The sequence below is a fragment of the Saccostrea cucullata genome, unplaced genomic scaffold (genome assembly GCF_032062105.1).
Source record: "Saccostrea cucullata isolate Sc308-1 unplaced genomic scaffold, CSIRO_AGI_Scuc_v1 ctg39, whole genome shotgun sequence".
Lineage (NCBI taxonomy): Eukaryota > Metazoa > Mollusca > Bivalvia > Ostreida > Ostreidae > Saccostrea > Saccostrea cuccullata.
This window is the reverse complement of record NW_026937104.1, coordinates 396,400-416,592: the sequence shown is the minus strand read 5'-3', so window position 1 is coordinate 416,592 and position 20,193 is coordinate 396,400. Positions and strand designations below refer to the sequence as shown.

At 34.1% G+C, this 20,193-nt stretch overlaps 1 protein-coding gene across 1 annotated transcript; it reads left to right on the top strand.

Moving 5' to 3' along the window:
• Positions 1–997: 997 nt before the first annotated feature.
• Positions 998–19,005, top strand: LOC134247369 (PI-PLC X domain-containing protein 3-like). Its single transcript, XM_062729747.1, has 2 exons — positions 998–1,304; positions 17,813–19,005. The coding sequence occupies exons 1-2, from the start codon at positions 1,196–1,198 to the stop codon at positions 18,712–18,714; spliced, it is 1,011 nt and encodes a 336-aa protein (XP_062585731.1). The 5' UTR covers positions 998–1,195; the 3' UTR covers positions 18,715–19,005.
• Positions 19,006–20,193: the final 1,188 nt, after the last annotated feature.

The following is a 20,193-nucleotide window of genomic DNA, read 5'->3' as shown; positions in this document are numbered from 1 at the left end:
TAATTTACGAATTCCATTTGTATATTGGAATATTAATTAATGTAAAAAAGCCTGGATTTCAATTTTGTAGAAGGGAATTGTATAAACTGTTGAAAGGAATGAACGTTAATAATTTTATTATTTGATCTTATAAGTTTAGTTCTCCGTGCTGACTTGAAACACAAGAGCATCTTCATTATTTCTATGAACAATCTCTTCCAAAATTGTGAATTTCATGACCCCAGGGTCAGAGGTTTTGGTATTAGGACAGGGTTATTTAAATTATATCATAAAATGCATGAATTCTTTGCAAATCATCTCTTCTGCTCCTGCATATTTAGCAAATGAAATACCCATAATGTTAGTGTTACTCCAGGAATGTTGAGCGTCAATTCGCCTGTGTTGGTGGTACCGTAAATGGGGGGGGGGGGGTTCTAATCATCTACCAAAAATGAATTTTTGCTTTGAAATCTACTTCTTGGTATTAATCAAACATTTATGATGAGCAAGGGTGCCTTTTCCAAAATTGTTAAATGTGTGATCCCAGGGTGAGGGGTACCTGTGGCGAAGGTGCACTACTGATAATTGCTGATCCTTACTGATTAGTTGAAATGCATCTTTTTTGATCCTCTACTCTGCGTATGAGTATTAGGAAACAAAACTAAGCATGATAAGTATTTAGTTACGATGAACTATGATGCTTCTTTTAAAATTGTTAATGTCATGACCTCTGGTTTAAAACTTGAACCAAAGTCAATCGTTGGAAAGTTTGTACATGGTGCTCGGGTGACCTATAAGGCCCTAAGACCTCCTTTTTTATTATATATGAAAGTTGAATTTTTTATTCTCGGATAGCCACCCCCACTTTCAAAAAACGATCCAGCGTAATTGACCAAGTACATATTTTGTTTTCCATCATCAGATGTCAGGTTCTTGCCAATTTTTTTTTTACATCACGTGGTTTGCATCCATTTTATTTCAATTTTGCATGTAGGAAATATTAGGGGTTTTCAGTCCAGTGGCGTTTTCTAACGTACGTATGACATACCACAAAGTACATCGGATGTTCAAGTGAGAGTTTATCAGGCTGCGGAAGTCCGCTCTTGATGTCGCTATGACAGGACTTTTCACTTCTCTGAAAAGTTAGCTGCTTGATGATGTTTCAAAGTGAGTCGATAACTCAAAAAGGATCCACATGTGCTGACTGATATTTTTGATGGCCAGTTACAGGAAACTTGGATCTGCTACGTCTGGCCTTGCAGACTGGATGGCCCTTTTACCTACACCCTTGATATCGAATCCACTCACTTCTCTGGCAATTCCAGGTAGGACATTTTTAAGCCAATTTTTTGTGTGCATAGAACAAGTATGGTAATCACTCATCATGCTTTGTAGCTTTCAAAGGAGAGAGAGAGAGAGAGAGAGAGAGAGAGAGAGAGAGAGAGAGAGAGAGAGAGAGAGAGAGAGAGATCAACATTTAGATATCCCAATATTTTACAAGGAAGCTGAGATACACATTGCAGTTGTTGAAATATTGTTGCATTAAACTATTTATTCCCGGACATACAATATAGATTACGGAAGTAGTTTTCTAAATCAATTAATGAATTCAATGTTTTTCATAAATAAATAGATTTGGTTTAGTTAATTTTCAATTCCAAGTTTCAAAGAGCAATATGCCAGGAAATAGACTTAATCACTAGCAACTGTTAATCTTTAATCAAAAGTACTATTATACGTATATAGCTTGAGTATACTTTTATGACTCACTCTGTTTAATCCTGGTTCTTACTTTAGTGGCTTTTGTAACTACCATAAGGTTGGAGATCTTATAATGTTATCTTATTATATTACTACATTTTTTTATTTTATTTTATTACTTCCTAAAATACCGGTATATTTCTTGAACAAAACCGCACTTGTTGATTGGAGACGAAACACGAAGATAACGACAGTATCTCTAATGCCTGGTTACTTGATCAAAAGATTCGTAAGCATGAAAATATTCCATATTTTATAATACCATATGAAGTATATGGAAATAACGAACACTATTAAAGATGAAAAGTCCAATAAACAATACAAAATAGGGACGGAGTAAACATGGATCTCCAATACATGAGAGGTTGGATCAGGTGCCAAGGAAGAGTGAGCATCCTCTGCCGATCGGTCACAAACGCTTTGTGCTCCTTGTTATGATCGGGAAATTACAGGAAATTCTGTCGTCAATTCAGTGTATGAATAATGGACTAATAATTAGTATGAAAAACGTCAGTCAGCATTTGACTCAATGATAAATTGTATTTACTGACAAGATCATTGTGTCGAACATAAAATTACGAAATGACGACTTTAAACGGGACTGCTGATATTCTTGTTTCATCAACTTGTTTGTCAATAATATACCTCGTTTTAGAATTGCATGCTCTTGTGTATCAATTCAAATGAGATATATAAATTTCATAGGCAGGCGATGAAGGTATATTGCTGCATAAGTGAGTGAGTTGATTGGAAAGTTAAAGTCATCTCGTTTATAATAAAGCTTGAATGTTAGATAACGATTGCCGCTTTTTCAAGATAAATATTCAAGTATGAAACAGGTGTGTCAGACTTTGTGGTATCTTTTATCTCAAGCTCAGCGGGATATATCGTATCGACATAAGAATGGAAGTCACCATTGTTAATTTACAGTACGTCGTCGATATATCTAAATGTTGACTTGAAGGACACAACAAGTGTTTTCTTCTTTTCACGTTAAGATCTTGGACAAAAATTAGTCTTCTAATAATCGAGCACAATTGGTACCCATGGGATCCAAATATAGATTATTGGAAGATCTAGTCTTTAAAAATCACATAGATATTGTCAATCAGAAACTCAGGCTGTTGGCAATGATATCATAAAGCCTGGATTTTAATTTTTATCGTTGAGAATGGTTGTGTATATAGTTGAAAAGTCGTACAATGTTTAAAAACTGTTGCTTTTGGTAAAATCTTGTGCTTTCAAATTGTCCAAAAAAGTTCCTTGGATTTTTTTAACTATCCACATCTGATTTATACCACTATTTGAATATATTGATGCACAAGACTCTTGAAATTTCTTCTTCACTACTTTTAATTTCTTTGTGAGGAGTAAAGAAAGAGGCTTGGTTGAACATTTACTGGAACCCACTATGTATCTTTGTTTGTAAGATTTTTTTTTTTGAAGTTTTGGAATCCTGTATAGATCTGGTAGTTCAGATTCATTTTGGTTCTTTGGGATCTTAAAAATATTCAAAACTGATATACGATTTTGAAGAATTTTTTACTTTGAAATATTCTTTACAGTTTTAATCTTTACCACTTACGTCCATTTTTTATCGTTGCACGAGGGCATCTTTAATTATCTTGGTGAAATGTTCTCTAAATTTTACAAATATATTCCGAGTGTCATCCGTAAGATCCCAATCTCTGATAAGAGAAATAACTTAGAAAAATTAATGTATTATTTGAATCAGATATAGACTTTCAAAAAATCCAAAGAATAATTAAAATAAATTAAATTTTCCTCTTTTTCAAATGTCAAAACTAAAGAACTTTTCTACACTTTAAACAATCATTCTTTAAAATTAATTAAAACTAATTATTTTTGATATCACAGGCAACTACTTCTTCAATAAAAAATAAATTTAGAATATTTACTGATTTGAAATGGTTATTCAGAAAATCATGGATTTTTTTTTCACGTCGGATACATCATCTTGAATTTATTACATCATAGAAGTTGTTTGTGGTTTGTTGCTCATACTCTTTTCATAGTGTATGATTAAATTCCTCTTTTCTTCTCCTCAACACCCGTGGAAAGGAAAAGAGCATACTTGATTAAAACATTTCTATGAAGTTTAACATTTGTTAAAATTGAATAATTGATTTTCTGTCTAATGTACGGCTCCATTATGAGAATTACAACAAGGGGATTAAAATTTTTTTAAAAATTATCTTAATGTTTATTGCAATGTACGTACATGGTGATGAAATCACCCATTTATTTAAAGAATGACCAGTGGGCTCGCGGCACTTTAATTAATCCAAAATCTTTGACAGGAAAAAAAATCAAAGAGCCAGAGTGACGCCAAATAAGGGGATTTGAATGTATAAATACTAAAACAAGTGTTCTTCCGCTCTATATTTAAATTGGTCAAATCATGTATTTCACACTGATAGCCAATGTAAATGTTTCGTTGATCTTTACATTTGAGTAGAAGAAAAAAGATACTCGGCTAAGCTCTGAGGCCCAAAGTTTCTTTAGTTATGTCCAGGTCATGAGTGATATCCATAAAAATCCCCATAAACAGAAAGATAGTGGATTCCAGAAAATATTCTACGAAGCCACACTCTTTACTCCTAATAAGCTTTCACAGTGATGTTAAGATTAAGGACTATTGTGCAACAATTAATATATTTCAAAAGTAAATGAAATTGTTACTTAAAAACAAAACTCAAAAAAAAAAATACTGTTTGCAACAATAAGACCCACAACTGAAAAAAGCCTGCTTCATTTTCTATATAACTCCTGAATAAACATAAGTTGTCATTGGTTACTGCAAATTTATTTGATTAAAAAGAACTCTAAATTGTGCACATAAGTACTTCGAAGATGATATTAAATTATAATGTGTCAAGCTTCAATTCTGAGAATTAAAAAAAAGTAATACTAAAATAGGCTTTGCCGGTGTAAAGACGAATAATGACCCCCATCGAATAATGACCGGGGGTCATTTTTCGACAGCGAAAAATGACCCCCGGTCATTATTCGACGTCGAAAAATGACCCTTTTGCCCGTAGAAAAAGTGTCACCAACCTCAAAATTTGCAGAACCCACGTGAAGAAAAATGACCCCCGTAGAAAAATGACTCCCTGTGGATTTAAGCTGAATTTTTTAGCTGGCAAAAAAAAAAAATTAGATAAAGAAGCATATTGGCCAGAATGCTCACCTGAGCTAATTGGGAATAAATTGATGATATGTTGATCTCATAACATTACACAATTAAAGCTTTATTTTAAGGTAAATGCGATGATTCAGAATCTAAAGGAGTAAAAGATTTATCGAGCCTAAAGGGTTAGGTAAACATTGTTTTTCGATGGTGGAAATCATCGTACTGACAGAAAAAATCAGCAGTAATATATATTATTATATCCTCCGCTTGAAAAGCGGGAGGGTATATAGTATTCGAGATGTCCGTCTGTTACGCTTTTGGGTATCCATCTCTTAACCGCAACTCCTCTGATATATAAAAAGATATGTTTGTGAAACAGCAATGCCCCTATATGGCAACATAGCGACGATTAAACTTTTCTTAAATGCAATTTAAATATATTGGTATACCCAAAGTAGGGTCTTCTCACAAGAAATACAGTTGCAAAAAAGGAAAGCCCTAGCACCACTTGTTCAAAAGTAATGGCTAAGGATACGTTTTTGAAAGGTAGGTCAAAATCAAAGGTCAAAGGGTCAAAGTTGATGGTTTCTTAAGAAAGGTTTAATGTAACAAGGATTACATGTGTGAAGTTTGAAAACACGATAGCCCTTACCGTTCAAAAATTATGGCCAAGGTTAAAAAAGGTTTTTTTCATAAGTACGGAAATCTCCAAGGTCAAGGTCAAAAGGTAAAAGTTTTTAGTATCCAATGAAAGGTCATGCCAAAAAAATACATATGTGAAGTATGAGAGTACTAGTATCTACCGTTTAAAAGTTATGGCCAAAGTAAAAAAATTGGCATTTTTGTGTAAAATGGGACAAACTCCAAGGTAAAGATCAAAAGGTCAAATTTGGTGGTACCCAAAGTAAGGTCTTGTCCCAAGGAATACACATATAAAATATGAAAGTCATAGCTCCAATAAATGAAAAGTTATGGTTAAGGTTAAAGTTTTTGCGGACAAACAAACCGCAAGATAGACAGACAGACATACAGACGGACACGATAAAATTATGTACCCCCCGAATCTTCGATTATGGGGACATAAAAAGAAATGATCTTCAATTAACTTTTCATATGATACAGTATAAAAAGACGTTACAAAAATGATAATGTTCTGATTTTCACATTAAATTCTGTAAAAAATATACTCAGAATTGAGTAAAAGGGTGGAGTAAAACCAGAATGAAGAAATGTAATGAATACTGTGTGCTATATCAAAAGGCTATGTCTACATTTATAGTTTTTGCATTGGAATGTGTATTTTACACTAGCCCATAGCTTTACAGAGTATATTATAGGTGTTATACCCACCAACCCCTTACTTATTTAGGAGGAAGTCGATTATCAACAAAAGCAACAAAAAACTACCCCACCTCTATATTTCTATAAGGAGGGACTAAAAATAAGCTTAAAATAATCTACTATTCTACTAATTTTCAACTGTTACTTTGCCACAATACTTTCAAGTATACCCCCAGCAACATTTAAAGTCTGCTTTAATCATGGAGAAGTAAATTATGATATGATAGTACTTGTTTGAAGGCTTAACTTCATTTCAATATTTAATCTAGAGCCTCTTTCAGCATTATTGAAAGGTATATAATTTTATTTTTATTTTTGCTTTTCATTTTTTTTTTTGATTTAACGTAATGTTTTTTTTTGGGGGGGGGGGGGGGTTATAAATTCCCTCCTCTTTCGTTGTCAAATAGAATTTGCCAAACTTATACAAGGTAAAAGTTGAAATGAAGAAAAATTAATTTTTCCTATTAAAGAGTATTTAAACCTGATTGTTGCATGGTTTGATTTCTAAAAACAAGTGGAATATCAAAAAAAAAAATTATATTTTTTAAGCAAACATTAAAAGGAGGAATATCGAAAAGAAATCTTATTTACTTGAAAATTAAAGAATCTCTTTTCAAACACAATTTTAGCATTGAAAGACTACGTGAATCTCTTAATTTTTAATTTCTCACTTGAAAATGTTCATTGCAAGTCTGGTTGTTCTACCGAGGGTTGGGTGTAAAAAGAATATGTATTTGCAAAGATTTAATATCTTTAATTATATTGTGATAGTCTGCATGTATAGGATGGAACATATGAAAAATATACTGCATCGAGGCGTCCTGTCATCCATTTCTATTTTTATTCACTCGTCCGAATGAAACCTTATTAATTAGAACAAAATACTTATTTGTACGCATCGATATTAATTCGTCTTCTACAAATTTCTACTTTTTCCCAACAATTTTTTTACTGAAACAACGTATCAATGGAGTCAGTAAAGAAAAAAAAATATATTCATAAATTTCATCTCCAGCGTGCGTTTGATCCATTTACATGTACCATCTTTGATTTTCTAGTTTTGCTCCTTTATCAGAGAAATGAAGATTAATTGATTGATTGTTAATTGCTTTAAGAACTTTATTACCCCAATGTGCTAAGAAGTACAAGGATCAAATCTATTCGAACAAATGCATGAATTACTCGAAGGAAGAACAATTATAATACACAGTATATTTTCCCTTGCACCTGTTATAAATTCTGTATCACTTTAAAGGGGGTCATTTTTCAATGGGGGTCAATTTTTTATAGGACTAACATATAAAATAATGACCCCTGGGACTCTTTTTCTACAAAAAATGATTTTTTTCTACGGGTGGGGGGGGGGGTCATTTTTTGTCGTTGAAAAATGACCCCCGGTCATTATTCGATGGGGGTCATTATTCGTCTTAACACCTGCTGCCCAATCCCATTCACTTATGTGAATCAAATTTTGTATAAATAAAAAAAATAAAAAAGTAATACTTTTTGCTTGAAGAATTTTTTATTATCCAATTTTGTAAGAAAAGATTGTGTTTACCTCAGAACTTAATTTATGCTATTTCTTGCGGTTTTCTGGCTTTTTATTTTTCTTTTTACACTTTAAATACTTCAAATGTATACTTAATATTTAAAAAGTTTGAATTAAATATTAGTAAACCAGCTGTGGGGGTTCAGAAAATCTTGGATTTTTTTTCACGTCGGATACACCATCTTGAATTTATTACATCATATAAGTTGCTTGTGGTTTGTTGCTCATACTCTTTTCATTTATACATATAATAAGAGCAATTGAAATTTCCACATTTATTGAACACAAATCAAAACATAAGGAAAAACAAAACAACTCTATCATACATTTCATTTACACAATATACCTTTGGCCTTCTCGGGGGCTACTCACATTTAGAAAAAATAAAAATGAATTTCTGGGTTGACACCATCAGGAATTTATAGCTAAAACTGTAACCATAGAAACCTGGGTTGACACCATCAGGTTGTGTATGAGGGTACCCGGGTTGACACCATCGGGTTCTAATGAATGGAACCTGGGTTGACACCGTCAGGTTAAATTTTGAGATACTTGGGATAATTTCGAGATACCTGGGTTGACACCATCAGGTTTACATGAAAGGACCCGGGTTGACACCATCGGGTAGCTATAATTAATTACATCATGCAGAAATCTGAAATTTGGGGGGAAACAGGCCAAAATGAATGAACATCAAGTAGTAGTGGGTACTAAGTATTGATGTGAGTGAATGCCCCCAAGAAGATAAATGATGAAAACGGAAACATCTTAAACTGAACACATTTTTGTTTGTGCAAACTGAATGGTATCTTGATTGATTCTGATATACCTTGCATAACAGTCTGAATTCCATCGACCTAATGACTGAATTAAATGATCTTGAATACCAACGGCAGCTGCTGTAGTGGCAGCTCCAATTCTGAAGGAATGAGGAAAATCCACACAAGCCAAATTGTTTTTAACTAAAAGTAGCACCACAATAGAAAAACCGACTAATAATAACAAAAAAACACAGAGCATGTACATCCAGCTGAAATTAGAACAAAGGAATGATGATGGTAGATGAAACTTGATGCGGATTAGTTTGGGGGTCACGTGGCTACGGACCCCCTGGGATGTTGCTGTCCCTCGCACTATGCATTACCTAATATGGACATGAAATACTGGGGGTCGTAACATAAAGGCTACTTAAGTTTAAGACCGTACTTAAGTAGGACTTAAGTACAGTCTAAAACTTAAGACCGTAACTAGAAGCGTACTAAGATTTGACAATCTTAGCAAAACTTAGGCGGCCGCTAGAGGTGACTTAAGTATATCTTAACTTCCTTGTACATATATTTAGAATTAATAATGTTGACTTTCGATGTTAAAACATTCCTCTCTTCATTTTATGCATTAAAGAAAATAATTATATCTATTTGACACTGAATTCAGAATTTTATTTTTTCGTTGGTGGGTGTGTGTGTGATTACTGATTACAATATCACTCCAAACACACACAGAGAGAGAGAGAGAGAGAGAGAGAGAGAGAGAGAGAGAGAGAGAGAGAGAGAGAGAGAGAGAGAGAGAGAGAGAGAGAGAGAGAGAGAGAGAGAGAGAGAGAGAGAGAGAGAGAGAGAGAGAGAGAGAGAGAGAGAGAGAGAGAGAGAGAGAGAGAGAGAGAGAGAGAGAGAGAGAGAGAGAGAGAGAGAATTGTTGATAAGTGGAGACACACGAAAAAATATCCCTTTTTTGTATCCTTGATTAAATTGCAAATGAGTATATCGTAAAACTTCTGCAGTTTCTGCATCTGACATGCATGGCCTGATACATAGCGGGGATTCAAAATGTATTGAACTTTTTAAAGTTTCAATTTCAATGGATAGGCGGTCGATTATCTTGTCTTGTGTTCGATAATAACAGGGCAAGTGAACATTGAGTTACAAAAGGTAAACTGAAAACATCTCAGGTGATAAAACAATTGCCGTGAACATTTACAAAGAACCACAAATCGCCAATTTCTGACCGTGCAGTATTTGTTTTCAAAATTCCATATAATTTATAACACAATTATAATTTCAATACGAAATCAAATCTAACATAACTTAAACCGATAGATAAGGACATCAACTTAAATTTGTATTTAATTAAACCCCTAAATGAATCACTTTTAGCAGTATATCCATATAAAATAAAAAACCATAGGTTGACTCATATGAAATATTTTTAACACAAGTTTGACTTAGCTAGGACCGACCTAAGTTCGCTTTATGTTACGGTTTAAGACATACTTAAGTAGTACTTAGGCTGGTCCTAAGATTGTGCCTAAAACATACTTATGACCCTACTTAGCAAGCTTTATGTTACAAGCCCCTGGTTCCTAAGACAGATAATCTTTCTAAAAATAGATTCTTTGTCTAAGTGTCACACAACGATTGTTTTTTCAAATTCGATTAGATTTACCCCACTTTAACCAAGATTACACTGCAATTCTTTTTACATGGATTTACCCATTGAATGTCAAATTAGTAGTTCAATAACTGACAAAAAGTATAGGGGAAAAATTATGTATAGATGAAAAACTTGAAGGTTATGTATAAACAAATTTTTTTCTTACATAAAAAATATCATCATATGATTAAATTCCTCTTTTCCTCTCCTCAACACCCGTGGAAAGAGAAAAAGCATTCTTGATTGAAACATTTCTAGGAAGTTTAACATTTGTTAAAATTAAAATATTGATTTTCTGGCTAATGTATGGCTCCATTAGGAGAATTACACAAGAGGATTAAAAATTTTCGAAAATTTAACAGAATGATTATTGCATTGTACGTACATGGTGATGCAACCGCCCATTTGTTTAAACCATGACCAAGGGGCTCACGGCATTTTAAAGAATCAAAATGTTTGACAGGAAAAAAATTAAAGAGCCCCCGTGAAGCCGAATAAAGGGATTTGAATGTATAAATACTAAAGCAAGTGTTCTTCCGCTCTATATTTAAATTGGTCAAATCATGTATTTCACATTGATAGCCAATGTAAATGTTTCGTTGATCTTTACATTTGAGTAGAAGAAAAAAGATACTCGGCTAAGATCTGAGGCCCGAAGCTTCTTCAGTTATGTCCAGGTCATGAGTGATATCCATAAAAATCCCCATAAACAGAGACAGATAGCGGATTCCAGAAAATATTCTACGAAGCCACACTCTTTCTCCTAATAACTTTCACAGAGATTTGAAAAATTTAGGAATATTGTGCAACAATTAATATATTCCAAAAGTAAATGAAATTGTTACTTAAAAACAAAACTTAAATATATATATATACTGTTTGCAACAATAAGACTAGCTGCAATAATGTAGCCCTCTCCTTTTTTTGGGGAGGGCTACAACTCCTTAGGATCTCCTTGATGGTGCAGAGCGGGAGCAATTCGCTTCCGCACGGATTTCGGCTTAAATTGTTAGTAAACGGCTATTTTATTTATATGTCTTACCTGGACTTCCAAAATGTAGTTATCCCAGACATAAATCGATCCAAAAATATACAGAACAATCCGTATATCAGTATTTTTCGTGTATGTCAACATCACAACTTAAATTTATCCGCCATGTTTATCATGTTTATTGACCTTGACAGATTTTATTTCGGGACAGCCAATGAGATTAAGGATCTATAGGGAGCGGATTTCTTTGGAATTACCTTATTTTAAGCTTAAATATCGGTGTTTACAAAAAAATGAAACATGGAATGATTTTATTTATTGATGTTTAATGTTACTATTCATCACAATTATTTATAAACATCGACATTTGCTTTATTGAGTTGTTCTAACTTTCAAGCGCAAGTCTCACTACGTCACGCGTGAACTGTCATGGCTGCAGAAGTAAATGCACAGATTTATTTTACATGGTTTTCGCGTTTAACGAGCTTTGATGTCGACAGTGAATAAAAATTTCGTCTTATTAGAAGTAAGTTGATTGTGAAAACAATTTATTCTGCCTGCAGTCGCCAGTATTTACAAAATATTTTTGCACCATTTCGGAGATGCTGTGGAATTGTAGCCCTCTCCAGAAAATAACAGATAAAAAAAATCGGTGAGGGCTACATTATTGCAGCTACAATAAGACCCACAACTGAAAAAAGCCTGTTGCATTTTCTATACAACTCCTGAATAAACATAAGTTGTCACGGGTTACTGCAAATTTATTTGATTAAAAAGAACTCTAAATTGTGCACATAAGTACTTCGAATATGATATTAAATTATAATGTGTCAAGTTTCAATTCTGAAAAAAAAGTAATACTAAAATAGGCTTTGCCTGCTGCCCAATCCCATTCACTTATGTGAATAAAATTTTGCATAAATAAAAAAAAAAGTAATACTTTTTGCTTGAAGAATTTTTTATTATTAAATTTTACAAGAAAAGATTGTGTTTGCCTCAGAACTTAATTTATGCTATTTCTTGAAATACTTCAAATGTATACTTAATATTTAAAAAGTTTGGATTAAATTTTAGTAAACCAGCTGTGGGGGTTCAGAAAATCATGGATTTTTGTCACGTCGGATACTTATACTTACTTAGGCCTCTTCGTGCCAGGTGGCACATAAGGCAGCCACACAGTCTCTCCACCCAGTCCTATCCTTTGCTTTTCTTTCTACTTCTTTCCATGTCATCCCTATTTCTTTTAGCTCTTTCTCTGATGTTCTACGCCATGTTGTTTTTGGCCTGCCCCTTTTTCTCTTGCCGTCTGCTGTCCAGAATATGCTCTCTCTTGTGATGTTATGATGGTCTTTCCTGAGCACATGTCCAACCCATCTCCACTTTCTTCTTACAATCTCCACCACTATGTCTTCCTGTCCTGACATCTCCCTGAGTTCGTTGTTGGAGACTATTTTTGGCCACCTGATCTTAAATATGGTCCGTAGGCAACGATTTACAAACACTCTCAGTTTCCTTGCGAGGTCTTTCCGGAGCTTCCAGCATTCTGATCCATATAATAGTATTGATTTTACGTTACTATTATAGATCCTAAGCTTTGTCCTAGTGGTCATGTAGGAGGAGGCCCAAACTGGTTTTAAGATGGCAAACACATGACGGGCTTTGTTGATTCTTGATGTAATATCCTCGTCAGTACCTCCAGATGTTGTTACAGTGCTGCCTAGGTATGTGAAGGTGTCTACATCTTCCAAACTCTCTCCATTAACTTGTACGGGGTTGTTATTCCGTGCATTGATTCTCATTATTTTGGTCTTGTTAAAATTGATGTTTAATCCTAGACATCTAGCTGTTGTATAAAGTTTGTTCGTTTTCTCCTGGATTTGCTGGTAGGTGGATGAGGTGAGACATAGGTCATCGGCATAATCCAGGTCATCCAGTTTGTTGTCCATTCTCCATCTAATGCCATTTTTCTTATCTCTGGTGGATTCTCTCATGGGGACTGCTTTGGGACCGCTCTGGAACTGCTGTGGGACTGCTCTGGGACCGCTATGGGACTGCTCTGGGACTGCTATAGAAAGCAGACCCAGCAGTCCCAGCTGTCCCTGGGACTGCTTTCTGGGACTGCTTTGTTCACTCATGTGTGAAAGAGGTTCTGAGTGACATGATAGCTCCGCCAGTCTATAGCCACTAAGAAGAGTAGAGGCGATAACATACAGCCCTGCTTCAGTCCCGATGTAACTGGGAACCACTCTGTTTTGGTATTGTTAACCATCACACTACACTGAAATCCTTCATGCAGTACCCTGATGATGTCAATGATCTTCGGAGGTAGACCATACAATCTCAAGAGCTTCCATAAACTTTCCCGATGTACACTATCAAACGCCTTTTCAAAGTCCACAAAGTTAAGGTATAGAGAAGACTGCCATTCTATTGACTGCTCTATGATGTTTCGTAATACGCCTTTTAAAATTTGGTCACAACATGATCTTCCTGGTCTAAACCCTGCTTGCTCCTCTCTCAGTTGTGCATCGACTTGTTGTTTTATTCTGTCTAATAGCACTCTGGTAAACACTTTACTGATTGTGGGTAAAAGTGTTATTCCACGCCAGTTGTTGCATTCTGATTTATCTCCTTTCTTTGGTAGTTTTATAATCAGTCCGTTTTTCCACTCTGTTGGTACTATGTTGGTTGTCCAAATGTCTTGGAACAGATTATATATGACCTTTGATATTACTTCTATGTCTACTTTAAGTAATTCTGCTGGTATGTCATCTACTCCTGCAGCTTTGTTGTCTTTCATCTTTCTGATGGCCTTCTGTATTTCCTCCACATTGATTTCCTCCACACTGATGTCAAGTTCTACTATGTTGTTGTTGACTTCAATATCTGGTGGTTGAGTTGGGTTTCCTCTATTCAGAACTGATCTAAAATGCTCTGCCCATCTCTCCATGATGTCACTGTCCTTTGAAAGGATGTTATCATACTGGTCTTTTACGACGTTTGAGCTGTTGGTGAATTTTCCGGACATCAGTTTGGTGATTTTATACAGTTCTTGAATGTTTCCAGTCCTTGCTGCTTCCTCAGCTCTACTCAAGTTATCTTCTATACACTTCCGTTTGTCTCGCCGCGCACTCCTTTTGACCTCTTTATCCTTTTCCTTGTAGGACTTTGATAGGGATTCCTGCTCTGAGTTGTCTACGCAGTCTAGGATCTTTGATTTGATCTTCTTTCTCTCTGATAAAAGAGTCCATGTATCAGATGTTAGCCACTCCTCTTTCACACTTTTCCTAAATCCCAATGTCTCAGTCGCTGCTGAAGCTAGACAATCCCTGATGTTATCCCACTTTTCATCTATGTTGTTTCCTTCGTCCATCGTCCCTAATGTAGAAAATCTATTCCTCAGCTCCAGCTTAAAGGCTTCCTTTATCTCAGGTTGTTTAAGTTTGTTCACTGCAAACTTCCTTCGTCCTTGCACTTTCCTCACTGTTCTTAGCTTAAGTTGTATTTTGGCACGTAAGAGTATGTGATCACTGTTAATGTCTGCATCTTGAATTTATTACATCATATAAGTTGTTTGTGGTTTGTTGCTCATACTTTTTTCATATATGATTAAATTCCTCTTTTCTTCTCCTCAACACCTGTGGAAAGGAAAAGAGCATTCTTGATTGAAACATTTCTAGGAAGTTTAACATTTGTTAAAATTTGATAATGGATTTTCTGGCTAATGATTGGCTTCATTAGGAGAATTACACAAGAGGATTAAAAATTTTCAAAAATTCATCAGAATGATTATTGCATTGTACGTACATGGTGATGCAACCGCCCATTTGTTTAAACCATGACCAAGGGGCTCACGGCATTTTAAGGAATCAAAATCTTTGACATAAAAAAAATTAACGAGCCAGGGTGAAGCCGAATAAAGGGATTTGAATGTATAAATATTTAAACAAGTCTTCTTCCGCTCTATATTTAAATTGGTCAAATCATGTACTAGTATTTCACGTTGATAGCCAATGTAAATGTTTCGTTGATCTTTACATTTGAGTAGAAGAAAAAAGATACTCGGCTAAGCTCTGAGGCCCAAAACTTCTTCAATTATGTCCTGGCCATGAGTGATATCCATAAAAATCCCCATAAACAGAAAGATAGTGGATTCCAGAAAATATTCTACGAAGCCACACTCTTTACTCCTAATAACTTTCACAGTGATGTGAAAAATTTAGGAATATTGTGCAACAATTAATATATTCCAAAAGTAAATGAAATTGTTACTTAAAAATGACTCCAATGAGCTTTTGGAGAAATTTTAATCACAGTTTTTTTTTTACCAAAAGCAGTAACCAAAAAACATACTGTTTGCAACAATAAGACCCACAATTGAAAAAAGACTGCTTTATTTTCTATACAACCCCTGAATAAACGTACGTTGACATTGGTTACTGCAAATTTATTTGGTTAAAAGGAACTTTGATTGTGCAGATAATTACATTTCAAGTGATATTAAAAAGATTCTTGAATTTCTGATCAACGATATATAAATTACGTAGATTTTTGGGATCAAATTTTTAAACTTTAGTCTCAATTCCTATAGATTCAGGTCAATTGCACCCCGTTATTAACAGAGCTTTTAAATCAATATACGAAGCAGAATATAGCAAAAATTCTACATGAAAGAAAGGGTCTCTAGCTATTGTCTTCAATATATCATTTAGGTAAATTGACATTTTTTTTTCAATTCACAATTTTCATTTTTGTTCCTATGTTGCTTCGATATACTACATGTAGTACCCTGGAACTCGAGTGAAAGATACCACAGAGCTTAACGCATCTAAGGCACAATGAATTATGATAAGAAATTCTATATCATGAAACCCATTTATTTTTCATGTATAGTTTTATTTCACAGGCGTCGAAAGCAAATTGAAAGTAGGGGGACTAATTGAAAGGGGGGGGCTAAACCAACAAAAAGGTAAACCCCTATTTTCAATGCCTATATTATGTATATATTTGCAAAAATAATGTGTGTGTGTCCCCCCCCCCCCCCCACCTAGCCCCCCTCCCCCGGTTCCGACGCTTATGTAGTTTAAGTAAAGCAAATTATGTTTTTCATTTTGGCTATGCACTACAACAACAAACTAGAATCCAGTATAATGTATAGAATTCAACATTTCATATTATATGACCAATTTTATCACATGTATTTCTTTACCTTAAAATGATCAAATATAACTGGGGTAAAAGGGTACACGTTTGTTCTAATGAAGGGACATGTTTTTTTTTCCCAAAGGATAAAATTTAAAATATTGCTGTAAAAATCATTATATTTTTATTTTCAATTTCATGGATTTGGGGAAAGGGTGGAGTGACGTTAAGTGCATAGTCAAAGTTTTGAATAGTAATATGTGCGGATAGACTTATTCTCTATCTTCTTTAATTGAAAACCGAGACTATCTTTTGAAATTATCTTCAGTAAGTAAAGATTCAAGTTTGATCAAACCAGGTCCCATGAAAAATCTAAAGCTTAAGTCAAAATATTCGTTGTACTCGAAATCATGTATAATACAAAAAATATATATATATTTTTATATTACTTTTCAAAAGTGTTGTTATCTGCAAAATCAGAGATCTGTTCAATAATCAATAATCATTTCACAGGATATTAAAATCTGACTTAAGTCTTAGTTTGTTTCATGATCCTGGAAAGAGGACCTTCTGTTATACTACACGATGTAGTAGTTTGGGGTACATTAGGGGGGGGGGGGCAATAGATAAAAACGCCAACATTTTCAATCATTTTGTTGGATGACCTGCGTGATCTTCGAAGACTATATAAATGAAAAACCTTCCCTATAATAAAAACTTCAGAGTAGCTCATTTGTGTGTAGAATCATAGTAATTTTTAACAAAGTATAACGTTGTTGACGATTTCGGTTTACGGATGACACTTGGACAACAATTTGTAATTTTAGAGATAATTTCACCAAAATAATGAAAGTTGTCTTTGTGCAACGATAAAAATGGTACGAAAAAAGACTTGTCAGCCAAAATAAGCCAATGATAGGTTATATTTGCTTACGTCAATACAAGCATATAATAACCGTAGAATGACTCTATAATATAACATCGTGTCCAAACATTGCCATCGTTCTTGATTGTTAATACATATATTGCATGATGTTCTAACTAAAAACAGTTGGAGAAACTGAATTAAATTATCATAGCCCTTAATATGGAATTTCTGAATCTATTTTTGACCCAATGTTAAAACAATAATTGTTATGCTCACCTGGAATGTCGATTACAGGGAAACATAACTTTTTTACTAAGTGTAATGCTTATACGAAATTAATTACCAATGTAAAAAATATTTAATATATTCACATAGAAGGTCTGTGACGGGGCATATTGTCATTCAGTACATATTTTCGTCAGCGACGTTATGCATCTAAAAGGTACATTTATTTCATGTTCTATATTGTAATTTTTAAGACACTAAGAGGACAAAAGGGAAGAATATGGGTTTTTTTTTAGATCGCAATACTTGGCGAGGGGTAAGTCTAAGTGTGTATTATGAAGCACTACATCCTTCTTCTCTTCTCTGTTCCAGGTTCCAGTGCATCATTCAGTTGTACGGCGACACCTTTTCACGACATTTCTCCTGATAACTGTCTATTGGTAAGGGCCCTTGGACATTTGTCTTGCTGTGTGGGAAAGGAAGGAATATGTCGGTGGAGTCGGACTCAAGATCTGTCCGTGGAACAACAGCTTACAAAGGGTGTGCGTTACTTCGATGTCCAAGTCGCAGCTCGAACCAGAACAGGAGATTTCCATATTGTCTGTGGTTTGTATGGCGACGAACTGAGCTCATGCATGAAGGAAATAAAACTGTTTCTGGATTCACACGAGAAGGAAGTTATTATAATTGATATTAATAAATTTTATAACATGAATGACATTTTGCACATGAAGTTGTTGTCGATTATCACTCATTGCTTTGATGATAAGCTGTGTCCGTACGATAAAGATTGTGACGTCACTTTGGGTTCCTTATGGAATCGAGGTCAACAGGTCATTGTGATATATCATAATGATATCGTTTACGAGTACGAGAATTTTTGGCCAGGTGACTCGATAGTTTATCAACCAAAATTAGTGCCAAACACTCCGACAGATCTGATTCTCCAACTGGACATGATATCCAAAGACGATCCAGGAGAGAGGCCTGGAATTGGCCAAGAAAAGAAACTGTTCAAATGTTGTAGGGGAACCATCTCCTTGTCAAAACGGAAATGTCTCTCGCGATTGTCAAGTTCGAGGAAGCGGGAAATGTCTATTGCAGTAGCACCACTACTCGCTTCTTGGTTGAAAAATAGATCCCGAGCTAATCTGAATGTAATTACTACAGATTTTGTTCATTTATCAAACTTTGTACGATACGTTGTCAACTTAAATATAACAACAACAGAAACTGCTGTCATACCCACATCATTTGCCAATGGAAGAATATGATCTATACCAATCAATGGTCAATCCTAATCATAAATGCAATACTTGTTTAATTAACAAGTGTTTATTTTTTAATGTTTTAATATCCATGCCATTTACCGACTTTTATTCGAATTATTAATATTAAAATATAGGTTTACCATTACATTTCTGTATACGGTATTTACTTTTATTTTCAAGTGAACATTGTCAACATCCAATATTCGGCATAGCTGTGAAACCTGAAAAAAATATTGTGAATAACTCAACTGGCCCTGAACAAGGACTAAATAAATTTGAACTATGAAAACAATATTTAACATGTTTTACTGTTTTTTGATAAAGAAAAATGGGTAGATAACGAACAGTATTCGAGCGCAAAAGTCTAGTAAACAATACAGAATACACATAGGAGGAGAGCTGACAAGGACCTCTTTATAACGTCAGAGGTGGGATCAGGTGCCATGGAGGAGTGAGAATCCCCTACCAACCGGTCGGTAACACCACCGTATATTCTCCTTGTCATGTTCGAGAGAAAAACAGGAAAATCCGTAGACAATTCGGTGTGTAAATAATGGCCCAACAATTAGTAGGAGTCATAATTTTATCTGTTTCAGACTTGTCTTGAAAACCTTAATAAATTAAAGTTATAATTTATTATTTTACTAAATGTACATTTTAAAACTAAAATAAATAAAAAATGTTTATTAGGCTCATAGAATGTTCATATTTTTAATTTCAAAAATAAAAAAAAAATGCTTGTAATTCATCTAGATTACGTGCATTTTGTATGTCAAAAAAAAAAAATTGGCTTGTTGATTCTCGCACACTACTTGTGCTACTCGTTACTGTTTGATATATATCAGTATACTATACAACGGCGATTTGTTTTGATTTTTGTTTTTTATAATATACAATCGTTCATCCTATAATTAAATCGCTGACCGGGAAAAAACAAGCTTATTTTTTTTTCTTTTAGCATTTACATTCATATATATATTAATTATTTCTAAAAGTTTTCTCCTACGGAAGGTCGTTGAGGCCAGTTCAGAGAAAAAAATATTTTTTATTGCGTTTAAACGCAATAATGATTGCGTTTAAGGACAGATGATACAAACTTTTGTCAAAAATTTTGTAAAAAAAAAAAAAAAAAAAAAAAAAAAAAAAAAAAAAAAAAAAAAAAAAAAAAATTTGGTCATGTTTTAATGAATAAAATGAATAAGTTTCACCGTATAGTTTTTAACTTTTTATTCAAAGTTGCACAAAAATGGAATTTCAAGTGAAAAATATTTGTATAGAATAATAAGGATGGTTTCAGAAGGGTATAATTTTGAACATCACAGAAGGTTTACAATTTCTTTATATTCTAGAAATTTATTATTTACAATATTTGCAATGAAATTAGGTCAAAAATATATACCAATCCAGGCATCCATTTTTTGTTTGTATCATCTGTCCTTAATAGCAAAACTTTGCGTTTAATCGCAATAATCATTGCGTTTT

Excerpts from the sequence above, each read along its gene's own strand:
- LOC134247369 (XM_062729747.1), top strand. The coding sequence starts at position 1,196 with ATGGCCAGTTACAGGAAACTTGGATCTGCTACGTCTGGCCTTGCAGAC. Across the intron at positions 1,305-17,812 it reads CACTTCTCTGGCAATTCCAG|GTTCCAGTGCATCATTCAGT; the intron begins GTAGGACATTTT and ends TCTCTGTTCCAG.